The 27,951-nt window shown below is 34.4% G+C and overlaps 1 protein-coding gene across 16 annotated transcripts in view; it reads right to left on the reverse strand.

Annotated features, from left to right (window-relative positions):
- The window catches only part of EHBP1 (EH domain binding protein 1), a 417,522-nt gene that overhangs the window by 168,532 nt on the left and 221,039 nt on the right, over nt 1-27,951 (reverse strand). For all 16 annotated transcript variants that reach the window (XM_072635440.1, XM_072635441.1, XM_072635433.1 and 13 more), the window contains 2 exons: nt 25,870-26,122; nt 6,790-6,982 (listed from right to left, as the gene is read on the reverse strand). In XM_072635440.1, the coding sequence (XP_072491541.1) occupies nt 6,790-6,982; nt 25,870-26,122 (446 nt within the window). The remainder of the gene's footprint in view (nt 1-6,789; nt 6,983-25,869; nt 26,123-27,951) is intronic.

The following is a 27,951-nucleotide window of genomic DNA, read 5'->3' on the forward strand; positions in this document are numbered from 1 at the left end:
AACTAACTCCTAAAGTAAAGACTCAAGTGAAAGGAGATACACTGATCTAACCTCCAAACTAATGCTAAAATCCAAGTCTCTTCAACATATTTTGTTCATATTGATGGCCCATTGATATGATCTAAGTATATATTATGCTCTTGATCTTTTTTTATTCTAAGTATAGATCTCACTTACAATTTATTTCTGTGCATAAAAATCTGACCAAGCTTGGGAGATATTAATAGGAAAGATAAAAGTAATAACTAAAACAAATGTAAGATTTATGAGGTGAGGATAATTATTTTTAACATGCTCATAACTCATCATGACTAAAATAATGGAACAGTTACATCTTTCATTTCCAAGTTAAAAAGATGCCTGCCTGTAGGCAATCAAGAAAAATACTATTTTCACTTCTAAGCCATGATCAACACAGCAATTTTCTCTATAAAATATTCTGCATTTAGTCTCAATCAAACTTTTCAATATAAAACAAATTGAACAAGATAAAAAAAGGAAAAACAAGAAAAATCATACAAATGCCTATAAACTTATAATGCAAATACAAATAACAACTTAAGATATTCAGTTATTATCATGTAGCCATTGCAGAACTGTTTTTTTGCTAGGTCATTGGGACCCTCTGCTCCTAGTGCAACCACAGCACTCAGGGAGACTTCCTTGCTACCTTCTTACCCTAATCATAAAAGATTAGTTTCAGTGTTTTCTTTTGGCTAAATGCTAGAGGAGATGGCAAGACTTGGTTTGAAGGCATCCAGAGGGATTTAAGGAGAGAATAGGAAATGGGGGCAAGACAGAAAACTGACAGCCTCGAGGGGAAGAGACTGGGATCTGCTCCTCTGATACCTAAGTGCCTTGACCACCACCTCCTGAGGCTTCAGAATACATGGATGCAGTGTTTTCTTTTCTATTATCCTTGTTATCATCTTATTCCCCACTGTGGTCCTTTTATCTTGTCCCCAATTTAATGTTCTACCTATCTTCAATATTATTCTCTCCGTATCATAAGCAAAACTCCTCAAGTGAATATCTTGCTTTTTCCTTGGCTTTAACATATAATGTTTAATTGTCCATTATTAGATGCTAAGAAAAACTAAAAATACATTTTAGAACTTAAATGTATTATAAAACAGAAATCATTTAATCTACTTTATAGAAGCCCAGAAAGATAATATGGCTTGTCTATGATCATACAGCTACTTGGTGCCAGAGGAAGAACTAAAGCCAGGTTTTCAGATATGTAATCCTGTCCATTTTCATTTGTCCTGGCAAAAATTCATCATTTTTGGTCAATCCTCTATACTTCTGGCAGGATACAGAATTTTTCTTTACTCCATATCCAAGCTAGGGACAAAAGGTGTTATGTGTATAATTGCACTACTGCAGTATTTCATGCAAGAAATAATGCTAGCTTTGTGCCACCTATGGTAACTCCTTTGCTTAATAGGTTTTGGTTTCCATTTGTACAGCTTTTTGGACTCCTTTAGCAAAAGTCGTATGTGGATATAAATACATGATTTAGGATTAATAAGCCCATGTTTCCTAGGGTTAAGAGTCCCATGGTGGGGAACCTGCAGTTCAAGGGCACATGTGGCCCTCTAGGTCCTCAAGCGCAATCCTTTGACTGAATCCAAACTTCACAGAACAAGTCCCCTTAATAAAAGGATCTGTTCTGTCAAACTCAGACTCAGTCAAAAGGCTGCACCCAAGGACCTAGAAGGCCACATGTGGCCTTGAGGCCCTAAGTTCCCCATTCCTGGGATAGACTATACACAGTGTAATGAGATTACTTATCACTGGACTGAAAGGACTTTACATTTTGAAACAGACAGGATAAAATGCCACAAGTTTTTTCTTCAGTTACTGGAAAACACTTTATAAAGTTACTCTTGCTTTTTCTCTATCTTTTTAAGATTAGGAAAAAGAAAAGTTTAAAGTAGATGCCATTTTTTACCCCTTCTACAACTATTTGAGGCCTGACATCAGACAGTGACAAAAGAAAACCGTTTATGAAAATAATATTCTTTTAATGAATATTCTCTTTGTGTTTGTCCTTTTAACAGTGGTAATGGAAATTTCACTCCCTGCCCATGGAAATAATGTGAGAAGGGAAATGTGTTTGAATTAACAATCTCAATATTTAAGACTGGTATTATTTAATATATTGCTTCCACATATACAACAAAACTTCATCATTTAGACCCCAGTAATTTGCAGTAATTGGGTTTAGCAATAGCATGGACATAATACAGTGATTCTTATTTAACATAAACCTTAAAAGAATCTCTCTCTCTCTGCGTGAAGGGAGGGGGAATAAAATTTAGAGATGTTTCATTGGAACCAGATTTGTTCTAAAAACTCAATTCAAAATTTACTTATAGTAAAATAATGCATTTGTTTTAATAAATTCTAAATTTATAATAGGTCAGTGTAGGCTGAACTTAAGTTAACCTATGTTCTCTGAAGAAAAGATTTCCTAAGGAGATTAATAGTATGAATAAAATTATAGGAAATATGCTTAAACTACTTTTAATAATTAATGTAAGGACTGCAAAATAGTCATATGCAGTTATGACAAACTAGTTGTGCCCAACTAAAGTTGTTCCAGAGAAGGACTTCTACTCAAAACTGTTAGAAATTAATTCAAATTATTTTATATACCTGAAAGTGGTAAAATAATATTTCTATAAAACTATCATAATTCATATCATTTGCTACTTAAGAATAGGCTTCTCCCAACTAAAACTGAATTCATGAGGTTTTGCTATATATCTTACAGGTCCTTTATGGAAGGGAAAACTACTAAAAGGTTTTAAAATAAAGTTGTAGATAATTCAAAAGAAGCATGTAAATAAATGTACTTTTTGCCTTTTTAAACTTCATAATTACTAATAATCCTCAAGAATTCGTAGATCATGAGGTAAGTTTAGAGAAGAAGTGATCCTTTGGATTTCACAAGGATTTCAGGATGAAAATGGAGACTGTGAGATTTTTAACATGTATATGTAAATATATTTAACTTCAGTGTTGTATTTGCAAATTTAAATATGCATTCATCAAAAAATGTATTCAAATTCTACCATAAATAAATTTCCAATTTACTTACATTACATAAATGAAACATTATCAATGATTAATTATTGTTTCTTAATGAAATCTTCTCATACGCATTAGAATCATAATTTTTATACTTCCAACTGGAAAATAACTAGCAACAAAACAACTAGTAGAGTGATAACTTCCATGGAATTTATAACTCATGAAATTAATTTATACTTTATACATTTAACACATTAGGAGTTGTTTTTAATGACACTTACAAGAAGGCTCTTGGTGAAACTTTAAGACAGTATCTACCTACAATAGGATTTATAAAGAAAATGCCAACACACCCTTAATGACATTAAAGCCATTGTGTATTTATTAATCCATAGATTACAACTCTTAATCCAAGTATTTAAAATAGTTTAAATGCCATATAGTCATTTGGTAAGAGATAAACTGGTTATGTTAACCAATTAACAGACAAAAGTGACCTAACCCCTTTGCTTAACTGGTTTTTTCAAATTCTTCATATGTACCATATAATAGGCATGGCATTATGTGTGATATTCAACTGCTCCTTTAAATGAACTCTATTTTACTTGTTTTTGAGACTTCTATTCAAACGCACACAGGCTGACTTTGCTTTTCAGACTTTTCTAGTTGGTGTTTATACAAAAACTGCTTCAGGCAAGTAGTTTCAGAAAAACTAAATCCATGCTATATGATGTGCTACACATATGCTATATGTAAAATGGCTATAATTGCAAGTGTATTATAAGTGTGCCTTGGCACACTAAACAAAATAGTCCAATGACTGTGCAATCTTACAGATCATTTTCCTCTGTACTTCTCAGCATTAAATTATTTAATGTACAATAATTTCTCTTCTTTCTATATTACCTTCTCGGTGATCTCAACAATTCCCATAGGTTCAACCATCATATCTATCCAAACAACTCCAAGATTTACATATTTAACTTTGGTCTCTCAGTTGAAATCTAGTTCTATATTACCAGCTTCCTACTGGATATCTCCTATCTGGATCTACCACAGATGTTTCAAACAAACATGTCTAAAATAGAACTCATTATCTTTGCCCCCCAAACCTGACCTTCCTAACCTCCCAATTTCTGTTCAGGGAGATACCATTCTACTCGTTGCCTAAGTTCACAATCTTAGGAATCATCCTCAACTCTTCACTCTTTCACACACAAACACACAGAGGCCAAAGATGGTTTCATTTTGCTTCAGTAACCCCAGAGCCTAGAATAGCACCTGGTTATAACCCATATAAACAAGAAGCTATTTTGGGGGTTGGCAATAATTTTTAAGTGTGTAAAGGGGTCCTGAGATCTAAAAGTTTGAGAATCATTGTCATAGAGTACCTTGAACCTAGCTATTCTTGAGGAGTGGAATGAAAAGGAGTTGCCTTAGGTACTACATTTATGTTCCTGATTAAAAAGAGCTCAATAATTAATAAGCTTAATATTTTGGAGCTTGAGATTTGGAATTAGAAACGGATAAATTCGAATCCTGCCTTTCACACTCACTAGTTGTTTCATCCTGGGCAAGTTACTTAACTTCCTCTAGCATCCGTTTCTTCATCTACAAAATAAGGATACTAATAATACCTACCTCATTTTGTGTGAGGATCAAATGAGATAACATGTAAAGTCCTTTGCAAACCTTAAAGTGCTATATAAATACTAGTTATAATCAAGATTATCTGGATAGTATAGCTGTTGCACACCAAATCCATTTTTAACTTTCACAGTATCTTTAGTACTCTGTAATTATTTGCTCTCCTGGTATCTTAGCTCTTTACTCTCACTTGGCATTCCATCTCAGCCCTTTTAAAATTTAATCCACCTGTACTTTTTGCCCTTGGGAAGATTTGAAAAGGTTCAGTATGATCATTCATTTATTCAAAGAGTATTTATTAAATTTGATAAGCATTATGTCAGCAACTGAGTTTATTAAAAGACAAAAAAAGGGGGAAAAGTTTTTGCTCTCCAGGAGCTTACATTTTACTGGGGAGAAACAATATAGACAACAATAAGTAAATACATAATTTGTATAAAGTAAAGACAGAACAATTTCTGGAGGAAAGGGCATTAGCTAGCAACTGAGGGGAGCAGAGACTAGTATAGGTCTTCTGTAGGAGATGCCACTTGAGGAAAACTAAAGATTCTTGGAATCAGGAGGGAGAAAGGGGCACATTTCATGTATAAGATATAAGCCAGTTATAGAGTAGCATATTCATTTGCTCTTCTTCTCCAGCAAGGAAAAATGTTAATTGGGTTGTGTTCATTGGAACCTTTGTTGGAAAGGGAAAGGGAGAGAGAATATCTCCAGTCCTGTGTCAAACTAGGGGGGCCAGGTCCCAGTGGCCATAATGCAAGAGGCCCTCAGTAGATATGTGTGTTCATCACACACACACTTAATATTATAGAGCAAGAACTTTTGCTATCTTAACTTTAACAATGTAAGCATTTACAACTAAGAAGTAACTAGGAAGGAAGGCAGGGCTTTTAGAATCAAGACTATGAACATTAACCTTCTTAAAGAGCACCTTTCTTCGATACTTGCATTTCTAAAAGAGGGTAAATCAAACATTCTCAAACAGAAATCATTCATTAATGTCTAGTTAAAAGGACCACTTTGTGAAGTATAGTGCTTAATCCTCCTTAATTTATGAGTTCTGTAAACTATTAAAATATATATGATTTGCTTTAACTAAGTTTACTTCATATCCAAACTGCCAAGTAAAATAATGTAAATCACAGGCCATAAGAAGAAGAAAAAAACTATCATTTAACTGGGAGACATATGTATGCATATATGAATGCACATATAGTTTTGATTACTTGTTAGTTACAAATGCTTAAGTACATGTACAAATACAGTTAACTGCTTGTACAAGGGAAAAAGAAAAAACACACAAGTGGCAAAAATCTTAGATTTAATTCTTCTAAAGTGTGATTAGCAATTTGAGAGGCAACTTTCAGTTACCCTTGACTGACTACAAATCTTCAAAAGCAAAAGTAGTTTTGAAATGAGGCTTCCAATGTGTAGAGCAAAAAAAGGCTACTTATTAGGAAGTAAAAAAAGTATTAACTATAGAATTATGTGAACAGTTAACTACACACGGAAGAAGTTAGTTATCTTAGGATTACAAAACACCAACACTTTTTACTTCATGCAGAATGCCACTCTTTAAAATTAAATTATTTAAAAGTTTCAAGCTCTTTTCAGAATTTGAAACCATTTTCCTTTCTCCTTCTACATAATGATTATGCATTAAACTCTACATGAAAAAAGGCATTTAGATCAAAATTTAAGTGAGTATTAGTCAATTGGAAAACTTTTCTCAAATGGAATTCTTACTTCAACGAAACATTACTGAACCCAATAGCTTTACTAGAAGATGATTTCTATTCTTCCCTCTATACTATAAAAAAATGGTTTCACACATCTTAGAACTCTTTTTACTTACCTACAGCTGCCAATAATGCAATATTTATTGCCTTTTTTTCTACTGACTTCAAAGTAGTACTCACCAAATTTTAGATATGTAACTAAAATGTGCATCTTGATGTGGAAATAAAACACAGCAATATGCCCATTAAAGCTTCATCAAAATGGATGTACTTAAGTAACTTAAGCACTTCTTATTTAAACTCGGAATAAAAAGCATAAAAAGGCAAATACTATGACTCTTTGTTAAATGCCAAAACCTACCTTAGGAGAAGATGAGAGATCTGCTCCTACAGAAACAGCAGCATTGTCACTTATCCTTTCTTCTGTTTTGGGGAAGCGTCCTGGTGGCTCAGGGGCCTTTCTTTTCATTTTCTTTTCAGTTTCTGGTTCTGGAGCTGGACTCATCCAATTATTTGGAGTAGGAGTTAGTTTGGGCTCATAAAAAGGATTTGATCTATGGGAAAAAAAATGATTTTTTAACTCCTAAATGACAATAATATTTATGATATATCCTATATTTTCATGTCAAGTTAGCTTTCAAAGTGTATTCATATATATCATCTCATTTTATTCTGGAAGCAATCTTACAGGTAGGGAGGATAGAACATCTACCTGGTTCCTAACTTCCACTCAAGCAAATATCAGTTTAATATTCTGCAGTGAGAAAGAAATATTATCTTAAATAACAAAGAGGCAGCACGAGTAGTTTAGTGGAAAGAGTGCAGGCCTTCGAGGCAGGAAGAATTGTGTGAAGTCTTTTTTTTTTTTGACACATCCTAGCTTGTTGATCCAGGACAAGTCATTTAACATCTCAGAGGTACAGGCAACTCTCTAAGCCTATGTTAAAGTTGAATTTTGTACACTGATATCACAGATCTGGACAAAAAATAAATCTCATAGTGTTATCACATTTAATTGAAAAATTCAAGTTTATCAATACAAATAGTAGGAAAAGTTCCAAATTTAATAGTTTATTTGGCTTGTAATTATATTTATGTTATGACAACATCTAAGTGAATAATATACAGGCCAGGATAATAATGATTAATCTAGATTATATAATATAATTATTAACTGGTGTCACATTTTTTTTTCCCTTTATAAACAGTAAACACCTTTAAAGAAATGCAATGAAGAAACTTCAGGGTCATGTGAATGACAAGATGGCAGATTAGACATTTTCTCTTATTCCTACCACCTTTCAAACCTCTCCAAAAGAGAAATTAGGTGCCAAAGATAATGTAACTTCAGCTGTTTCCATGGTCTAGGATATCCAGAATTCAAAAGAAGGTTAAAAAAACCAAACAAATCCCAAACTAGGAACTGATGCTTACTGCCCCTGAACTCACTCTGCACCCCTCCTCTACTACCTCTTGCACTACTGGAAGCAAAGATGCATTAACAGACCCAAGGACACAACAGAAGCGTATATCAAAATCCATTCCCAGTGATGTGAACAGGATAAGAACATCACACAGTAACAGCAATATTGTACAATGATCAACTGCGAATGACTTATATACTCTGAGCAATATACAATGATCCAAGACAATTCTGAAGGGCTTATTTTTGAAAAACGCTCAGTGGAGGCTGAATACAGATAGATGCATAATTTAACATTTTTTTTCTTTTTTTTTTGGTCTCTGTTTTCTCTCTCCATCTTGGTTAATATGGAAATATGTTTTGCATGAGACTACATATTTATATTCTATATCATACTGCTTGCCTTTCGAAGGAGGAGGCAAGAAGAGAGGGAGGGAAAGAATTTAGAATTCAAAATTTTTAAAAATGAATGTTAAAAGTTGTTTTAACATGTAATTGGAAGAAATATATAAAAAATTTTCAAAAAAAAAGTCTCCTCCTACATTCTGGTCCTCCCTCACTCCCTCTTTCTATTGCCATGACACACAGCTCTAGGCTATGGAATTTTGCTCAAGCCTTGACATCCAGCTTGACCACTGTCTTTCTGGACTAAAAGCCTGCCAGAGACTAGAACCTGAAAACACCAGCACTGCAAAGTGCTGAACTGACAGTTTTGGACCACAGAATTAAAGAACAGAGGAGCTGGCTCAGGCTATTGTGTGTGAGAAAGGTTGTATAGCACTCATGCAGGAAAAAGCACAGCATCCAGCTGGGTCCAGTTCTGATCACCCAAAAGTCAATTGAGGAAAAAACCTAGGCTGGTGAACAGTGAATTGCCAAGAACGGGAGGAGGCTGAAAGGCTTTGAGATCCAGTAACCAGTGAAAGCTCAGAGAAGAGAGAGTCAGGAAGTGAGTGATACGGCAAATAAGCCAAGAGAAGAGAGACTGAATGCCAAAGATTTAAGGAAGAAGTCTCAAAGACTTTGAACAAAAAAAAAGATGAGTCAACAGTAACAACAGAAAGATATAAATGAGCTCAAGGAAAATGATGCAACATTTGATGAGAAAGAGAACCCTGTGGAATTTGAGAACACGTGAACTACAACATGCTATTCCTGAGTGGCTTAAAAGAGAAATGAGAATTATAAGAGTATATTTTATGTACTTCACAGCCAAAAAAAAGGCAGAATAGAGAAACTTGAATCAGCAATTGCAAACCTCATCAAAGAAACAAAAGAATGGACAACAGACTAGGAATGCAAATACATTAAGTGAAGGATAACCTAGAAGAAAAGAAGCAAAAAAACCAGGAACATGCAAAGAATATATACTCACTATGCAAACAAAAAATACTAATCTTGAAGAAAGGATGCACAAAGACAAACTAAGCATCATAGGTCTCTCAGCAAAACAGGACGGAACAGAAAACCTTAATAATATAATAAAGAAAAGAATAGAAAAGAACTTCCTAGAACTTTTGAACACAAAAAATAAAATTCCAATAGAAAGAATTCACCGATTATTTCCAGGAAAAACAACCAAAAAACAAACCAAAACCCCCAAGGTTACAAGTGCCAAAACATAGAGTGGTTAAATTTATTAATTCAATTCCGAAAAAAGTTCTACAAACCATCAGGAGAAAGATACAAAGGAAAGAACACTCAAATAGTTTCAAGATTATGCAGCACCCACCAGAAAAAGGAGGAGGGAATAGAATAATGTGTTCTGAAAAGCAACGGAGTTTAGGACGCAGCCAGGGGTGACCTATCACAGAATTGTAAGTTAAACCATACAGCACAATAATACAGAGGGACCGAAAGAAATATTTTTAGAAACAAAACCATAAAAACTGAAGAGATATCTGCTTCTCAAACACCACAAATAACAGAAATGCAGAAGTAAATAAATGCAATAGGCAAGGACAACAACAAAATGACAACAGAAAGGCCAGCAAGAGATTTCTTTCTAAATGTACATTTTAAAAAAATCTCTGACATGCTTCACTTCACTTGTATAACAAAAAAATCTATTGGGATGGGGGAGAGGACCACATGTTGTGGCCTGAAGCACCTTGTTGCCCAGCTCCTTGTTCCTGGGCTGTAGGACTCTAGAGAGAAAGGCAAGGCTAGGGGCCATTATTTACCACCCCTACGAAGAGGATGAGGTGCTGCCTGGGGTAGGAAGTGGGACTCCCACAACATTTGTACATTCCTTTCCCTTCTGTATTTTATTATTATAAGCTGACTCCTCCCCTGGGTCTGGCTAGCATTAGGATGGAAGGCAGACCTAGATGGTTAGGCACAGATCTAATTGAAGAAATAGTGAAAAGGGGGACAGAGGTCATTAAGTACAGAACCTGAAAACACTCTTCCTACAAGTGAACGTTTCTTTTGTGGGACAACATGTGAGACAATAATACAACATGAGTTTTAGGTTTTGGGAGGGGGAGCAGAGGGATAAAGAAGAATGTGTGCTGCTGTAGCATCAATGAAGGGCTAATAATGAGAGGGGAAGGTGACTTCTGTGCTCTCAAAAAGAGAAAAGCCTACAAGGCAGTACATATGAAGAAGAGAAAAGTTGAAAGTGGGAGAAGGAAAGGAAGGAGGCCTCACTTTGGAAGCAGGAGAGGCTTCTATTGATGAATGCTGCTATAGGTGAAGAGAAGGCCCTGGGGATTCAGCGCTTGAAAAGTCTATATTGTCCTGGGAGGGGGAACTACAATTAGAACCTCTGGGGGCTACTATTGGCAACTGGAGGAGTGGAAGAGAATGGACATAAGGAAAGATATTTCCTGAAAAATACAGAAAAAAATCAACAAGATAAGATATAAATCAGTGGTGGAGGAAGAGATCTACTAAGGGGCAGTGTCCTCTTTGACAAATGCAATGACTGGCATTGTTCTGAGAGTGAGGCACAATGGAAAAGGGGAATCCATGCGGTAAGCCTTATGATGGTTGGTTGCTGTCCTTTGTTCTCAAAGAGGCCAAAATGACATCTCTATGCTAGAGTTAAGTTTCGATGTGTCCAACTGTGACTGATCAGACTTGGAATGCTCTACTCAGGTCGGGCACAAATAGTCCATGTGAACATTTGGGGTGAATAAACCAAATCTGCACATCCTACATTTACTTTGAGTTGTCTCAATTCTACTTTGCTCACAGAGCACAGAGCCTTTTCTGATGTGAGCATGACATGCTGAGCGATCCTGTGCCAGGGTCTCCCATGTCACACAATCAATTCCAAAGTTCTTGAGAGAGACCTTGAGAGTATCCTTGATGCTTGCCCTGTGTGAGTTCTCCAAAAAATAGTCTTTTGGGCAAGTATATGTTTCCCATTAGAATGTGGCCAGCTCATCAGAGGTATATTCTCTGGAGCAGAGTTTGAATACTTGGCAGTTTAGTTTGAGCAAGGATCTCAGTGTCTGGTGCTTTATGCTTCCAGATGATCTTCAGAATCTTCTTAAGACAAATTCAGAAAAACTGAAGCAATTCAGTTTTCTGGTATGGAGCTGGTAGACTGTCCACATTTCACAGGCATACAACGAGGTCAGCATAATGGCCCTGTAGACGTTCTGTTTGGTCATCAATCTCATACCTCTTCTCTCCCATACTCTCCATCAGAGTCTCCCAAATACTGAGCTAGCTCTGGCAATGCATGCATCAAGCTTATTATCAATATGTATGTACATCCCTGAAAAGCATACCACTAAGGTAACTGAATTTATCTACAGCATTCAAAACGTCTCCATTTGCTGTAACTGATGGTTTTCAGACAGCTACCGCATTGATGGTAAATTCTTCAATGTAATGGCAGAAAGCATATACAGGGGAAAGCTTAGAATGGATATTTCAAAGCTTTGACTGTATGAAGAATACAGAGAGAAAAGAGACCAGATGATTACAGGGGTCATGAATCAGAGAATGGGAGTAGAGAGTAAATAGAAAAAGAAGATAGAGAAGAGACAAAAGAAATCCTTTTTAGAAAGGAGCAAAAAAAAAGTGAAACAGAGGGGTAAATAATAACTTGGGAAAAATGACAATTTTAGAGATAGATGGAAGAAAATATAAATGTGAATGGATTAAATAGTAAATAAAGTGAAAAAGGGCAACAGATTGGATAAGGAAAAAAAAACTTCCTCCCCAGGCATACAAAATACTTGCATAGATTCAATTACAAAGTGCTCCTCAGAGAAATAAAGAACCTAAATAGCTTGAGGAATATTCAATGATCAAAGAGTAGGCTAAGCCAATATAATAAAAATGACAATACTACCAAAATTAATTTATATTTTAATGCTATGACAATCAAATTACAAAGGGAGATACTTTACAAAACTTCATAAAAAATAAAATTCATTTGAAAAAACAAAAAATCTAGAATATCAAGGGAAGTATGAATATGACTAATAGCCATTCACTAGTAGATAGTCAAATGATTTCAAAAGAACGACAAGGTATTCATAAACATATGAAAAAATGTTCTAACTCTTTAATAAGAGAAATGTAAATCTAAACAACCCTGAGACTTCACTTCCTGCAAATTGGTAAAGATGACAAAAATGGCAACAGTCAGCGTTTAAGGGGTGTAGAAAGACAGGCACATTGATACAACTAGAGAAGAAGCTGAGATCATAATCATAAAGTCATTTTCAAAAAAAATTAACGTAAAATATAGAGCGTTGGTATTAATAACAGTTGGTTTTTAAAATGCGTATTTGGGTATAATTCTGTGTTATGATTAACAGTTACAATAACTAGCAGTAAAATACGCACTTTAAGATTTGCAAGGATCATTATAAATATCCTTATAAAAACCCTGGGAGGAAAGTACTGCTATTATTCTCATTTTACAGAGAGAAATATCATATATGCTTTAGATTTATATTCAGTTTTGTAACAAAACTGGTAGAACTGCCCCTCTAAAAGCCTTTAGCTGTCAAGAATTCTTTTCAATCCTTTCTCACATTTTTCCATTGGCACAGAGCTAACACCAGTTATAATAAATAATCATAGTGAGGGTTATGTATTCTATTTTATTTCTTTCCTTATAAATGTATTTAGATGCCTAGCATCTTTGAGGCCTATGTGATAAGCTCATTTTCACTATCTTTGCCCTTTTGCATTTGTTTGCAATGTCTCTGTGCTCCAAATAAATGATCAGTTTTTATAAAAGTTCCATGTGGTCCTAAAAAATATGTGTCATCTTTTACAATCCCATTAAGAAGATGCCATAAGTCTTAAATCTCCAGTTTACCAGCACTTCATTCAGTTCCATATTTTCCCTTTGTTTATCTTTCTATTAGAATTATTCCAAATTGACAACACTGAAGTCCTTGTTGGTATTTTGTCACTATGCATTCTTATAGTTCAGTTACTGTTTCCCTTATGAATTTGGATGCTAAGGCATTTGAAGCACATATATATATATGTTTAGTACTGATATTGGTTTGTTGTTTACAGTTCCTCTTAGCATAATGTAGTTCCCTTTATTTTTTGAATGTTTATCAGATAGTATGGCTGCAACTTCTGCTTTTTTGGATTCACTTGATACATAATAAATTTTCTATCCCCTCAGTTTTATTCCATGTGTGATTTTGTTTTATTTGTTTTCTGTGAGAAACAGATTATAGTATTTTGTTTTCTTTGCCAATCTGCCACTTTAGTTCATTTAACGGAATGTTTAATCCATTCACAGTTTAAATTGTGAAAGTTATATTTACATTTTCCTCCATTTGCTCTAATATTGGTTTTTTCCCCAGGTTATGATTTACTTCCCTCTTTCACTAAAAACAGTTTCATCTTTTTAATTATTTTATCTTTTCTAAGGGAACCTTATTTGCTCTGGTTTTCCTCCCTTCTCCTCAAATTCCCTTTCTTCCATTTATTATATCTTTCTTTTTGGAACCTGTCTTACTAATTCCTTTTTTCTTTTACTTCTTTTATCGTGTCAGTTAGTTCCTGTTTTTCTCTCCTCCCAGTCACGTAGATTCCTTCTTTCTCTTTTCCTCTTCATCGAGTCCTATTCATTAGTTTTTTCAAATTTCAATTTTTTATGCCCCTTTACAAAAATTATTTCTTTCCCTCACTCTTACTGTCCATCCTCCCTTTAAATCTACTTTAGATCCCTCATTCTTCAGCTCATAGCTTCTATACTTTTCTAGTCCTTCTCTATTTTTTGCATTCCTCATGGAATGAAAACTTTTGCAGTATCCACTCCGGTCTCTCCCTTCTAAATAGTTTATGCCACTGCCTTGTAGAGCTTGCCTTGACTCCCCTTTTCCCACTATGTTTCACTCTCAGAAAAATACCAATTCCTTCACATGAGAGAGAGGACACTGCCCTACAGCAGCATCCACACCCCACATCCCCAAGGATACAACACACACTCCCTTTTATCCTCCTTGATGAAAGGGAAGGGAAATAGAAGAAGCATTTATATATTGTCTATTATGTGTCAAGTAATGTGCTAAGCTCTTTTTACAAATACTATTCCATTTGATCCTCACAACAACCTACAACTGTAGGTAGTGTTATTATCCCCATTGTACAATTTTACAATTCTTATTGTACGATTCTGTTTGTAAATGTTCTTAAGAATTGCACTTCAAAAAATCGTACTGACAAAATAGAATCACACTAGAGATAATTAGCTCCATTTTCTTGAAGGCTGAACTGATTTTTGAAAAACATGATTTAAGAGTTACTCATGAATACTGATATGCTGCAATTATACTAGGAAAGAATAATCAACTTCTCATGGAAGATCAGTAGCAAATCAAATCATGAGATCTGGAGCACAAAGCCTATCTAAAGGACTATTATGAAAAAATATTAGATTCAGATGATTAAAAGGGATTCAGAAATATACGCAAAAAATTTTTGGCTAGGTGACTGAAGGCATGTTTGAGGTATTCTTATATCAGTGTTTACCAAATGCAAAAGAAATTAATGAAAATCAAAGCAATATCAAAATAACTAGTTGGAAAAAAATGACTGAATATACTCTGTGTAAAGAAAAAAAAAATAACATCTAGTTTGAAACAGAAGTCTGAAATGTTCCTATCAATCTTACTAAACTTTACTGACAAACCTTTTAAGTTCTCTTCAAGTACTACAAGAATCCAAGAGCATTTGACAATAAAGAATGAGAAGAGCATGGAAAAAACAAACTGGAAAAGAAATAACCTATTCTTTTTGTTTCATTAATGAAAGTCAATGGACTTACTACAGATTAGGTTACATGAACTGTATACAACATTTTCAGAAGTCAAATTGAAGCTTTAACAGCAAATTCAGGTTATTTTATTGTATAAGTATGTCCAATTTTAAGAAAACTCTCTACATAAAACACTTAATTAGTAATAAAATTAAATGAGCAATTATTTATACCCAAACACAATAGGCAGGTTACATATTGTTTTACTGCAATACTCTTGCTAAAGGACCAGATGTCTAGTTCATTTGATGTTATTTGACTGACAAAAATTCAATTTATATACACATATGTACATTTAAGAAAGCTATTTTACATGAGAATAAGTACACCTGTACTGGAATGTTTTTGTATAAAATATTATATGAAATATGACATGAGGGCAATTGCATTTGAAAATATTCTTATTAGCATGATATTCTGATTTGTAATATATTATTGAGGATTTGACCAATATAATGCAACAGTACAAGAATTATCCAGCTAATGGATTAGATGAGCCCCTTGATCTTTGCTCCCTACTTCCGATATACTTACCTGTAGGCTATTTAAATATTTACATGCTTTTATCAAAGAGAAGGTATTCGGGAAGCAGGAATTCAAATTAATCCACTTCCAAGGTCAATAATTAACTTTTCTATCAAACACACTTACATACTGTGAAAAATAAAGAACCAAAGATATATTTAATTTTTCATATATGCTAATTTGGTCAATTATATTATGATTTACATTGGAACCAATAGCCTAAAATTTTTTTCAATTAGTCTAAGATGGATAAGAAAGCTCTGAAGAATGAAATTCTAATGAAACAAGTGGTAATGATTTAAATGAGGAAGAAAAAAAGGAGTTGCTAAAAAAAAAAAAATCCACTAATGCAGCTGTATTGGGAAGTCATCAACCAAATCAGATTCTTAAATGGTACATATAAAAAGTGGAAGGAAGTATTGTTATCTGAAAATGAATAAAAGAAAAAGAGGAGCATAGCTTCATAAGATTAATACCAAGTCAGACACAAAGATAATAGCATTAGAAGAATACATTAATTCTATCCATGAAAAAGTAATTGACCTTGAGGATATAAATAATGTGAAAATAAAAGCTACAGAAAAATACAACGAATTAAAATGCTTATATATCACCTTGTAGGAATTTTTTCAGAAGTAAGTTTTTTAAAAAGTAGAGTACTCATAGAACCAACATATCACTGACAATGAGAAACCCTAAACTTTAATCACAAAGGAATTTATTGGGTAACCCTCAGAGTTTTGATGTCAAAGAAAGTCATTTATTCCTAACAAGGAAAATCCATCAGAATAAATAATCTAGAACTGCACCTTCTTTGTAAGAAAATCCAAGAACATTGACATAAGATACTCCAAAAAATAAAGTATGTTGGAATGAACCTCTAACATACCAAAGAGGAATTTAATTATAGATAACAAAAGATGGAAACCTCTCTCTCTCCATACACACACACACACACACACACACACACACACACACACACACACACACACACACACACACACACATATACGATCTCTTATACCAAATGGTGAATTCATTTTTACTTCAAACCCAGCTCAGCCCATAATTTCTGGATCTACCTTGAAACCTTGACTTCAAATGGTTAACTCTTTTCCCTAGCCCCGTTTCAGTTCCCTTTTATGTACTGTCTTCTTACCAGTTTTTTGCACAATAGTTGGCATATTTAATAAGCACTTAATAAATGCTTGCTCACTCTATCTACTATTTATCTATCTATCCATCCATCCTACCTAACCTTCAGTTGTTTAAAAGTATTTGTCTTCCTAAGCTTCTCTTGACTAACATGATTTAATTTCAAAGTTTATGCTAAGTTCTATTTTTTTCATAAAGAATGTTGGAAAATTCTCTACTTCATCAAAAAAAGGTATTTTTTCCCCACAAAGAATTTATACTACATTTTTCAGGTACATTATTCTTGATTGGAAACCTTCCTTTTAAAGGAAGGAAAGGAGGCAGAGAGCGAGGGAAGAAAGCCTCTTAGTTCTTAAGGAGTTCACATTTTATTCAGGAGACAATGTGTTTAAAAATATATTTATGTATACACAAAATACAGATGTATAGAATAAAAACAGAATATATACAAAGTACTTAAACATTGGGTGGTAAAGGGAAATAATCCTGGAGCAAGAGAAAAGGCTTTCTGGAGATGAATCTTGATGGGAAGGATAGAATCTATGATGGGAGGGTATAAAGGGAACAAACACATTTCAGGCATGATGATTGGACAATACAAAGGTATAGAGGCTGGAGACTGCTGTGTTTACACACTGAGAGAACAGAGAGAAGGTCAGTTTGTCTGGAATGCAAAGTGTGGACAAAAATATTTTCTCTTTCTTCAAAATTCTCATTGCACTTAGCCCCCTCCTTTGTATTTCTTTTACAATCCTTATAGTACTGGTTTTGTGTACATGTCTTTTCCAGCTTTAGATCATAAAAGGCCATTCTCATATTTTTGTAATGTGTAACATGGACAGATTCATAGACATAGTAGGTACTTAAACGATCTGTTTGTTGAACTGAATTTGATGAATATTTTTCCTTTTAATTCCAGTAAAAAGTATTAGTTCAAGTAATAATCTTTGATCTTTATATGTTATCATTATTTTCCTAATTTTGCTACTGCTTCTAATTAGATGAAACGTATGATTATATATTATAACATTGTTATGAAGGACCTTGGTTTGAGGAACAAACATAACACCATGAGAATATTAGGAATACAATGTTGGGATGCTAACTCTGAAAATGCAAAAGGGAGTATGGAAAAAGAATATGTAAATTTTAAATAACAAAGAAAGTTATATGCAATGTCTATTTTTCAAAGCCAAATTAAAATTTCAAAGCTAATCTAATAAAAACTATAGTTTTAGCTCCTCATGTACTATATACTTTATTAACAACTTCTGATATCCAGAATAACTCATATCTATCGACAAAATAAATATCTACATTGATAGGATACTTCTGTAACTATAGATCTAAAATAAAGATTTAAAAATTTTAATCTAAAGACTTTACCTTTACCATGACTTATACTTTACCCAGTATTCCCTATAATACTTCTTTCTCTATGCATAGTTAAAAAACAATTCAAGTGAATTTTAAAAAATCACAAAGAAGAAAGGAGTATAATGGGAAGCCTTGAATTAGGTCACCTCATTTAGAAAGACTATGCCAGGGCTTCATTCCTAATGTCCCAAGATAAAAATAGATCCCTTTTGCAGTTATGTCTCAACATCAAGTAATATCATCATAAACCTCCAGTACAAGGAAAACTAATCTAATAATATGGAGGGGTTCTGTCATAAAAAAATCAACTAAACTTTTATTAAAGTTATCACATATTTTCTTTGAAATAACTCACAGAGAATCAAAATAAAATTTCTAATGGGGGGTGCAGGTGCTGAGTAATAACCACACATCTAAAGTATTTGAATGGAAAAGCAAACTAAAGAGAGGTGTGTAATCATTCTAAGTTGCACACAATGCACACACACCCTGCTGTATTCTATTACCAAACTAAGTGACAGCTAATGTTTGTACATTTAAAAGTGCTTCAGTAAAAGCTAAAATAAGATCCATAGGTGTTTCTCAATTCTTTTTCTACCTGAAAATCAATCTTTATATGCTTTATATGAGTAAAGAAAGTATGCTTAACAGTTGAATCAATTACATGAAGTTATATAAAAATTGGAATTTTATCTTTTTTTAAGCTATATACATATATTTCTGAAATTGATTAAGATAGTACAGCAGCTAATATGCATATCAGGAAACAGAATCAGCACCAGGTACTTTTCCAAATGAAAGGTGCCCAATGGCCCTCAAAACCTCTTCTTCAGTTGGAAGTTCAGCTAAGGAGGGACTGACTTCAACCTGAGGTAAACAGTCAATGGCCTCAGCATTGATTGATGATGGTCTGTTGAGAACACTATGGAAGTGTTCAATCCATCTCTCTAGGATCATGTCCTTATCACTAATCAATGTGGTTCCAGCACTGAGTAGTTGTGATGCACCATAGGTTTTTGGTCCATAAATAGCTTTCAGGGAATCATAAAAGTCCTTTGGATTGTTACTATCAGCATAAAACTGAATTTCATTTGTCTTCTTACTGAGCCAGGAATCCTGCATCTCTCTAAGCTTTGCTTATACTTTGCTTTTGATGGAATTAAATGGTGTCTTCTTAGAGGTGGATGAAATATCCTGCTGGTAAATCCTGTGGAGTTCACATTTTTCATTTAGCAGCTTCTGAATTTCCTCATCATTTTCATCAAACCAGCCTTGGTGTTTGCGAGTGTTCTGACCCAGATGAGCAATGCAGTGCTGTATACCAAATCTCTGAGAGCTGTCCACTCCTTTTCTGCTCCAATGTTGCCAACTGTATGTTGGCTCAACTCTCCCTCCAAGTCAGCAACAAACTGTTCAGGCTGAGAGAAGAGCTCTAATTTGTTGACATTAATTCTTCTGGTAGTCATTTTGCCTTGTGAGTGGCGCTTTTGATGAATGTGAATATTTGGCTTGGAAAAGATGTCTATGATCAGTCCAGCACTCTGAATTGCACATTCTCTTTGTCACTCTCACATCTTGTCTGTCTCTTCTTCTTACAATCCCATAGTCTATTAGATGCCAACATTTGCTGCGAGGGAGCATCCATGAAGGATTGTGTTTAGGTAATGGAAGACAGCTGAGATTTACAAGGTAGGGGGACCATTGCTTAAAAAAAACTGACTGAAATTTTCCAGGTTATAAGGCAAGAGGAGGTTATCCCCCAGGAGTTCAAGGAGGCCTCCATTGTCCATTTCTACAAGGGTAAAGGGAATAGATTGTCCTGTGACAATCACAGGGGGATCTCTCTTTTAGTCATTGCTTGTAAGATTCTTGCTAGAGTCCTCCTAAATAGGCTTATCCTTCACCTAGAAGATGATCATATACCTGAGAGCTGGTGCGGCTTCAGAAAGGGCCAAGGAACAGTCGATATGGTGTTTGTTGCCCAACTCCAGGAGAAATGCCAGGAGCAGAACAGAGGTCTGTACACAACCTTTGTAGATCTGAGCAAGGCCTTTGACACTGTTAGTTGTGAGGGCTTATGGAAAATTATGTCAAAATTTGGTTGCCCAGAGAAGTTCATCAATATTGTATGTCAATTTCATGATGGCTTGTTCGCCTGGGTTCTGGATAATGGACAATGTCCCCGTGCCTTCCCAGTCACCAACGGAGTGAAACAGGGCTGTGTGCTTGCTCCCATGCTTTTTGGCATGATGTTTTCAGCCATGTTGTCAAATGCTTTCAATGAGGATGAGCATGGCAGCAAGGTCAACTACTGTACTGATGGCAAGTCTTAAATGTGAAAAGGCTATAAGCCAAGACCAAAGTGGAGGGAGTGTTGGTGCATGATTTTCTGTTTGCAGATGACTGTGACTCAATACAGCCTCTGAAGCTGAGAGGCAAGAAAGTATGGATCAATTCTCTGCTGCCTGTGCTAATTTTGGCCTAATAATTAACACCAAGAAAACACAGGTGCTCTATCAACCACCACCACACTATCCATATGTAGAACCATCAGTTACAACAAATTTGAATGCTGTGGATAAGTTCACTTACCTTGGTAGTGTACTTTCCAGGCATGTACATATTGACAGTGAGATTGATGCACACATTGCCAGAGCTAGCTCAGTGTTTGAGAGGCTCCAAAGAAAAGTTTGGGAGACGAGAAGTATTAGACTGCCTACCAAACTGAAGGTCTACAGAAACATGGACAGTCTACCAACACCATGCTAGGAAACTGAATTCCTTCCATCTGAACTGTCTTAGGAAGATTCTGAGTATCACCTGGCAGGAACCAGACACTGAAGACCTTGCTCAAGCTGAACTGCCAAGCATTCAAACAATGCTTCAGAGAGTGCAACTCTGATGGGCTGACCGCATTGTTCGAATGCAAAATGTACACTTGCCAAAAAGACTATTTTATGGAGAACTTGCATGGTGCAGCCAATCACATGGTGTCCAGAAGAAACAATACAAGGACACTCTCAAGGTCTCTCTCAAGAACTTTGGATTTGATTATGTCACATGGGAGACACTGGCACAGGACCGCTCAGCATGGCATGCCCACATCAGAAAGGGTGCTGTGCTTTTTGAGCAAAGCAGAATTGAGACAGCACAAAGTAAATGCAGGATGCACAAATTTGGTATATCTACCCCAAATATTCACATGGACTATCTGTTCCCAACCTGTGGTAAAGTATTCCAAGGTTGTATTGGTCTGATCAGCCACAGTTGGACGTAGTGAAATTTCACTTTATCATGATGACGTCATTTTGGTCCTCTTCAAAGATGAAGGACAACAACCAACCAACCATGTCAGGAAAGAACATATAACAAATTTAACAAGCAGGATCTACATGGGCGATCAAAGGATATAGCTAGAAAGAATGTTAAAAGGTTGCTTGAGGAAAGTGCTTTATAAACCTTAAGGTGCTACATATTTGCATGTTATAAATATTTCATATACATGTACATATGTATGTATGTGGGGGTATGTGTGAATATGTGCATGTTTTCACTATTAAGTAACAAAAGTAATTTTCTTATATTTTTAAGAATTGATCTTTTAATTTACTTACATGGATATACATTACAAATTATTACTACTATTACTATAACACTATAATGTTTATAAAGTATTCACACAAAAAACCTCCATAGCAGGTAGTACAAGTACTTAAATGAAACTGAAGACTATGCATTAAAAAGATAAATAAATGAAAAAATTAAATAAGATTAACAAAATAGGAAATGGATAACCAGATCCCAGAAGGAGAAAAAAAGTAAGTCATAAAGGAACTCCCATAAAAAAAAATCCTAGATCTGGATGGATTTACAAGTGAATTATGTCAAATATTTAAATAATAAATAATATTCTGCTATATACTTTCAAAAACAGAGAAAGATGGAACTCTATTAAACTCCTCCTCTGAAATATTTTGGAGTCAAGATACCTGACCAGTGGGAGCCATATTACTACAGGAACCAAATCACTTCAGTTTCAACATTCTCACTATAATGAAATCAGAAGCCAAAAGTCAGTTCATAGGTTCTCTTTGGAGAGGCAACTAATGTCACTAGAAGAGTTAGTTTTATCATGCATCCAAAGGTAATAAGAACTACCATTTCATAAGCCATCTTATTCCAGTGCTTATGCTGATGAGTTACAAAAAGATCAAAGATAATAACTGCAGTTTATTTTTTAATATCAATTACTGAAGGTGAAGAGGTAGAGGAAATTATGAGTAACTTGAGTAAGATACTATTTCAAATTAAATAAGTACATGCTGTGACACTTGGTGGTTTCACTGCAAAGATATGCCCCAGGAAAGGATGGATTAATATTGATTGGAAAATGTGATTCAGATGCAAGAGATAAGAGAAAACAAAAGCTTACAGATGGAAAAGAAGCATTATGCCTATATAGCATGAAGACTTTTGTCCAGAAAAGCATTAGGTGACAACGGACATGGTATACATCAAATAACCTCCTCCCAAGAAGAAACTAATAATATTTCAACGAACAGAAAATTATTTGTTATTGATATGGGTGCCATTTCCAGCTGACTCTGCAGTCAGATAACTAACTTATAGCAAAGATCAAAATTAATAGAAAACTAAGAGAAAAAAAATAAAAATGACAAAACGATATGACATTCAATTGAAATAATTCCAAACTGGCAAATTTAATCAACACCAAAAGTGAAATGAATAGAACTGACATCAATACCAATTATAACAAGTTCCTAAAGAACTTTATCTGATCAAGAGCTATATTAAGCACACCAACTAAGGCTAGAAACTGCCTCCAATTAGCAAATATTTGATCTCCTTCACAAGCAGAAAGATATGCAAGTCAAAGGCAATAATGGTTTAAAATGTAAACTGATTTTTTTTATAATCTACTTTATCTTTGCTACTTTATAGTTCTGGTGCACAAATAAAGGTACAATAGGTTTTCTTTCATATTAATTATATTAACTAGATTTTTGTTCATATAAACAATATTTATTTAATCATCTCCTAACAATATATCTAGGCTAAGAGGAAATCAAAGCAAGTTATTGCAAAGAGAAGAAAATCACTAATCATAAGTGAAGTTCAAAGTAAAGATATGAGAATTAAGGTGGGACTAGCTGTGGGTACCTATTCACTTAGGAGAAAGCCAAGATCCAGGAATTATCTGCCTACAAGGATGCTTGATATTAACCCATGTAAGGGCCCTAAGGGAAGATGGGATAATATTTGTAATCTTCAGCTCCAGTCCTAAGTAACCTAGGGGAAGGAGAAAAAAATCCACAGCAAAATCCAAAAAAACAAAACGAGAGAGAGAGAGAGAAAGAGAGAGAGAGAGGGAGGGAGGGAGGGGGAGAGAGAGAGAGAGAGAGAGAGAGAGAGAGAGAGGGAGAGAGAGAGAACACTGAGAATCCCTCCAAGTATGAGTAAGGAGTATAGACATTCAAAGCTAAGCAGTCAGTTATTCGTTCTTTCTCTCCATCTGAAGTGTACACTTCGTCATCCCCAACTTGTTCTTTGCAAAGTCAAATTAAAAACCAAACAAAGGTGGAAGGGGCAGAAAAGGAAAATGCATTTAATTAACACAAGTCTTACATCCTCAGGGGGATGGGAATGAAAGAAATATTATTAAAAGGACACCACTATTAATGTTTATGGTCATAACAGAAATCTAGATTAGGCTATCACTCTACACAACGGGAAAGAGACTAGAGTGATAAGGGAAAATGGGCAAGGCTGGAAAGAATCCTTGGGAAAGGTATTCAAGTCACCTTTCTAGGTCTGGAAGATACTTTTGCTGGTCTAGGCTTGGACATGCCTGAGTTAGGTGGAGTTCAAGGTGGAATAAGTGATTAATAAGAGCTGACAAGCTAGTCAGGGTCCTTGAGGGGAAGCTGCATTAATGAAGAGATACACAGTAAATGTGAACAGTCTACTACACATTACAAATAAATAATTACACAGGAGAAAATGATAAATGATGTCATCAGAGAAATGGATGAATTTTTTTTTTACAGAATATAAATGTATTTACAGAATCTTACAAATAAAATGGTTGCACAGTCCACATAATTTTTTTTTCTTCTTATAACACCTGAGTTTTTAAAAAGAAGATTGTGATGGAATTGTAGAATTATAAAAAGAAATGAACAATAAAAACAACACAACTGATTTACCTTTTTGCATACCATTAATGCAATGTGTACTGTTGTGAAATAATACAGTCTCTCTTCAAACAGCCATCATTAGACCACTGTGTTAGTAGATGGCTCATTTAAAAATAGACAATAGGGAAGGCAGACTGAAGGGCTTCTTATAATCTCAGCATGATGGACAAATAAAGGTTGAAGAACCAACACTGGGCATTCAAATGGTAACTTCTCCAAATGCTCTTACCTCAGCCCAGCCCCTAACTCTGCCAAGGCTGAGAATGACCCTGGGGCCTAGTAACAGAAGGAAAAGCTGCCTCCCATAAAAGTGGTAGGGATTAGTATCATAGGCTAACTGTGTTCTCTTCCTCCCCAGGGATGATGCACTAAACTTTTTACCACTTTCTCTCTTCCTTGATCTCAATCCTCCCCTATTTCAGAGAGCAAAATAGAGCTGGCACACAAAGGCTGACTGTTTAAAAAAAAAAAAAAGATGGGTTGTATAGCAAAAGCAAAGGTTAATTTAAAAAAAAAGAAACCATGCATGTTCCATTAGCATCTACACAATGTCAAAACAATGTGAGGAAGACAGTCCCCAAGCCCACAACACACAATGCATTGACCCCTTTTGGTGGAGATGTGGGAGGATACAGATTGGAGTTGCACAGGATAAAAAGGAATAGATGGGCTGCAATGTGTGTTTCTTAAAAAGGCACCCATGTGAACGACTTCCAAATTCATAAAAGTAGTGCAATATTTGATTTTTTTAAAAAGTTCATGTTAGTTATATTATACTTTGACTCACATTAAACTTGTGATATTTTGGATTAAAATAAAAATAAAAATTCATCTACAGACAATCCCTAATTATGAGATTATATTTCAGTTTTCAAATATAAACAATCTTGTAAGAAATATGCCTAAAGACCAGCCCTCAAAATCTGTTTTACCCATAATGTACATTATATGTAGTGAAATGCAAAAGGTGGATTAGATAGTTTTCAAAGTCCCTTCTAACTCTCAATCTTTGATCCTATAATTCTATCAACAGTGACAATTCAGTGCCCCCTATTACCACATGTAATATTACTGCTAGAGAAAAATGCACTTAGAGTTCTAAGAAGAGGATGCTAAGATCACATATTTACTTTTCAGCAATGTCAGGAAGAGGGGAAGATCTTTCTGGATATCAGTAACTTGATAACTCTCTATATCTACATTTAAGGTCCTTCACTATACACCTATTAAAGAGCAAGTCCCTTTGCATGCCTCTTTATCTATATCAAGAAGACTACCCCTTTAGGTCAATCAGTATGCCAAGTATTATGTATCAGATAATAGTAGACAATTGCTTCATAGGTAAGGGAAGAGAAAAAAGGCTTGTGGGGTGGGTGGCCTCCAAACTGCTTTTTCCACCATCTATTCTATATTCTTTATGCATAGAATTGTCCTTAAATATGAGACTACTTAATAGCCAATGGGAATTTTAAAGTCAATTATACTTACTCATCCAACTCTTCCTCTTCAGTTTTGGAAAGATCAGCATAAAGGTATTTGCTCATGTCCACAGGCCTTACATGTTTCCTTTTTGTAGGTTGGGGAGGAGAATCTTTTATAGTTACAAATGTTTCAGGTTCAGGGTCTGGCTCATCAAATGGATTCAAGTACTGTGGAGCCTGTACTTCTTTAAAAGGATTGTAGCTATCAATATAAAAAGATTCTTCTGATTTTTTAGATGAAGTTGTTTCAGTAGCTGGTTCTATAAAAACAATTACAAGAGAAAAAAGATATCAAACAAAATTAACATTTTAATATCAATATTCAGGGTTTTTACGGTTATATATAAATTTATAATAATAATTCTTGTATTAAGAATTATGGCATAATCAACAGAGTAAAGGATGAAATGAAAACATAGCTTTACATAGACTGACTAATTTTATTAATTTCATACTTATGTTTTTAAAAATATACAAAACATGATAGGTCGTGGAGCTGTGATGAACCTTAGAGATTGCATGTCCCACTAATTTTACCTCAAGAAACATAAAATGATTTATTCAAGGTCTTATAATAATAGGGAGCAGAGATAGTATTTGAGCCTCTATGACTACAACAATAGATAATTACCATATTACACTTAAAAATAGATTACTAGTTCTTTTGAATTCCTTAGCAATTTGTCCAATAAACATTCATTTCAAATTGAACTTTTGCTTATTCCCAGTTATTCTTAAGTAACTAAGTCACTGTGTCACTCAATTCAAGTGAGCAAAAGGAATTATAACTGTGGTGTAATGACAAAGTTGAATCAATCATTTGGAATTAAATAATTGTACAGAAGTTTAAAGAATTAACCTTAGTGTCTACATTACTATTTAAACTATAGTAGAACTTGGAAATAATGGAAGGAAAGACATAAGAAAAGACATCGATTTTAGAATCTTATCTAAAACACACTAATTTTTTTTGGAAGGAGTCTCCAAAAAGAATGTGATTTTATAATACTGTAACAATAGAAATTCAAGCAGACAAACTATTCTTTTTTAAAGTAAATTTTTACTGATATCTTGGGGTTTTTTATGTTTTGTTTTACCCTCACAAGAATTTCTCATAGAATTTCCCTCTCCCAAAGGTCCATGCTGTATAATTTTTTTTTTGGAAAAGGAAAAAGAAAAAATAAAACAAATCAATAAAAGTGATCACTTCATCAAAAGTGTCTGAAAATATACATTGTTCCATACAAGTGAGATAGGAGTATCTTCTCATATATCTGCTTTGGGTAATGTTTGTTTTTTGTAGTTTTGCAACATTTATTTTTGATTGCTTTATGTTTATCATTTCCATTCACGTTGCTGTACTAATTGTGTATATTGTTGTCTTGGTACTACTTACTTTCCTCTGTATCCAATCATGTACATTCTCCCATGCTTCTCTGAATTCATCATATTTGGTATTTCTTATAATGTAACAATATTCCATTATATTTACCCATTCTCAAATGGATAGGCATTTACTTTGTTTCCAATTCTTTGCTACCACAAAGAGCTACTATAAATATTTAATGTATATGAGGATTTTCTTTTTATCAAATGGTTTCCTTGGAGTATAAGCCCGGTAACAGAAACTTTGGGCCAAAGAGAATGGACATTTTATCACATTATTTGCATAATAACAAATTACTTTCCAAAGTGGTGCACTAGTGAGCCCATCTCCTCCTTTTCCCTCCCACATTAACTTTTACCATTTAAAGTGAAATCTCAGTTTTCTTCTGATTTTTGTTATTAGCAAGTGGAACACTCTTTCATGTGGTTAATGTTTGTTTTCTTCTGAGAACGTTTGTTTAATCCTTTGAATACTTAACTGTTAGGGGAAGGGCTTTTCATCTGCCTATGTATCTGATTTACCAAATTCTTATGTAAAAAATCTGATTCAAAGATTTTTCCCCCATATGACTGCTTCTCTTTTTATCCTAGATGCAATAATTCTGTTTGTATAGAAGCTTTTCAGTTTCATATAATCAAAATCATTTATTTTTTTGTAATTGTCTCTATTTTGCTTAAGAATACATCTTCTACCCATAACTAT

Source organism: Notamacropus eugenii, chromosome 1, assembly GCF_028372415.1.
Source record: "Notamacropus eugenii isolate mMacEug1 chromosome 1, mMacEug1.pri_v2, whole genome shotgun sequence".
NCBI classification, from domain to species: domain Eukaryota; kingdom Metazoa; phylum Chordata; class Mammalia; order Diprotodontia; family Macropodidae; genus Notamacropus; species Notamacropus eugenii.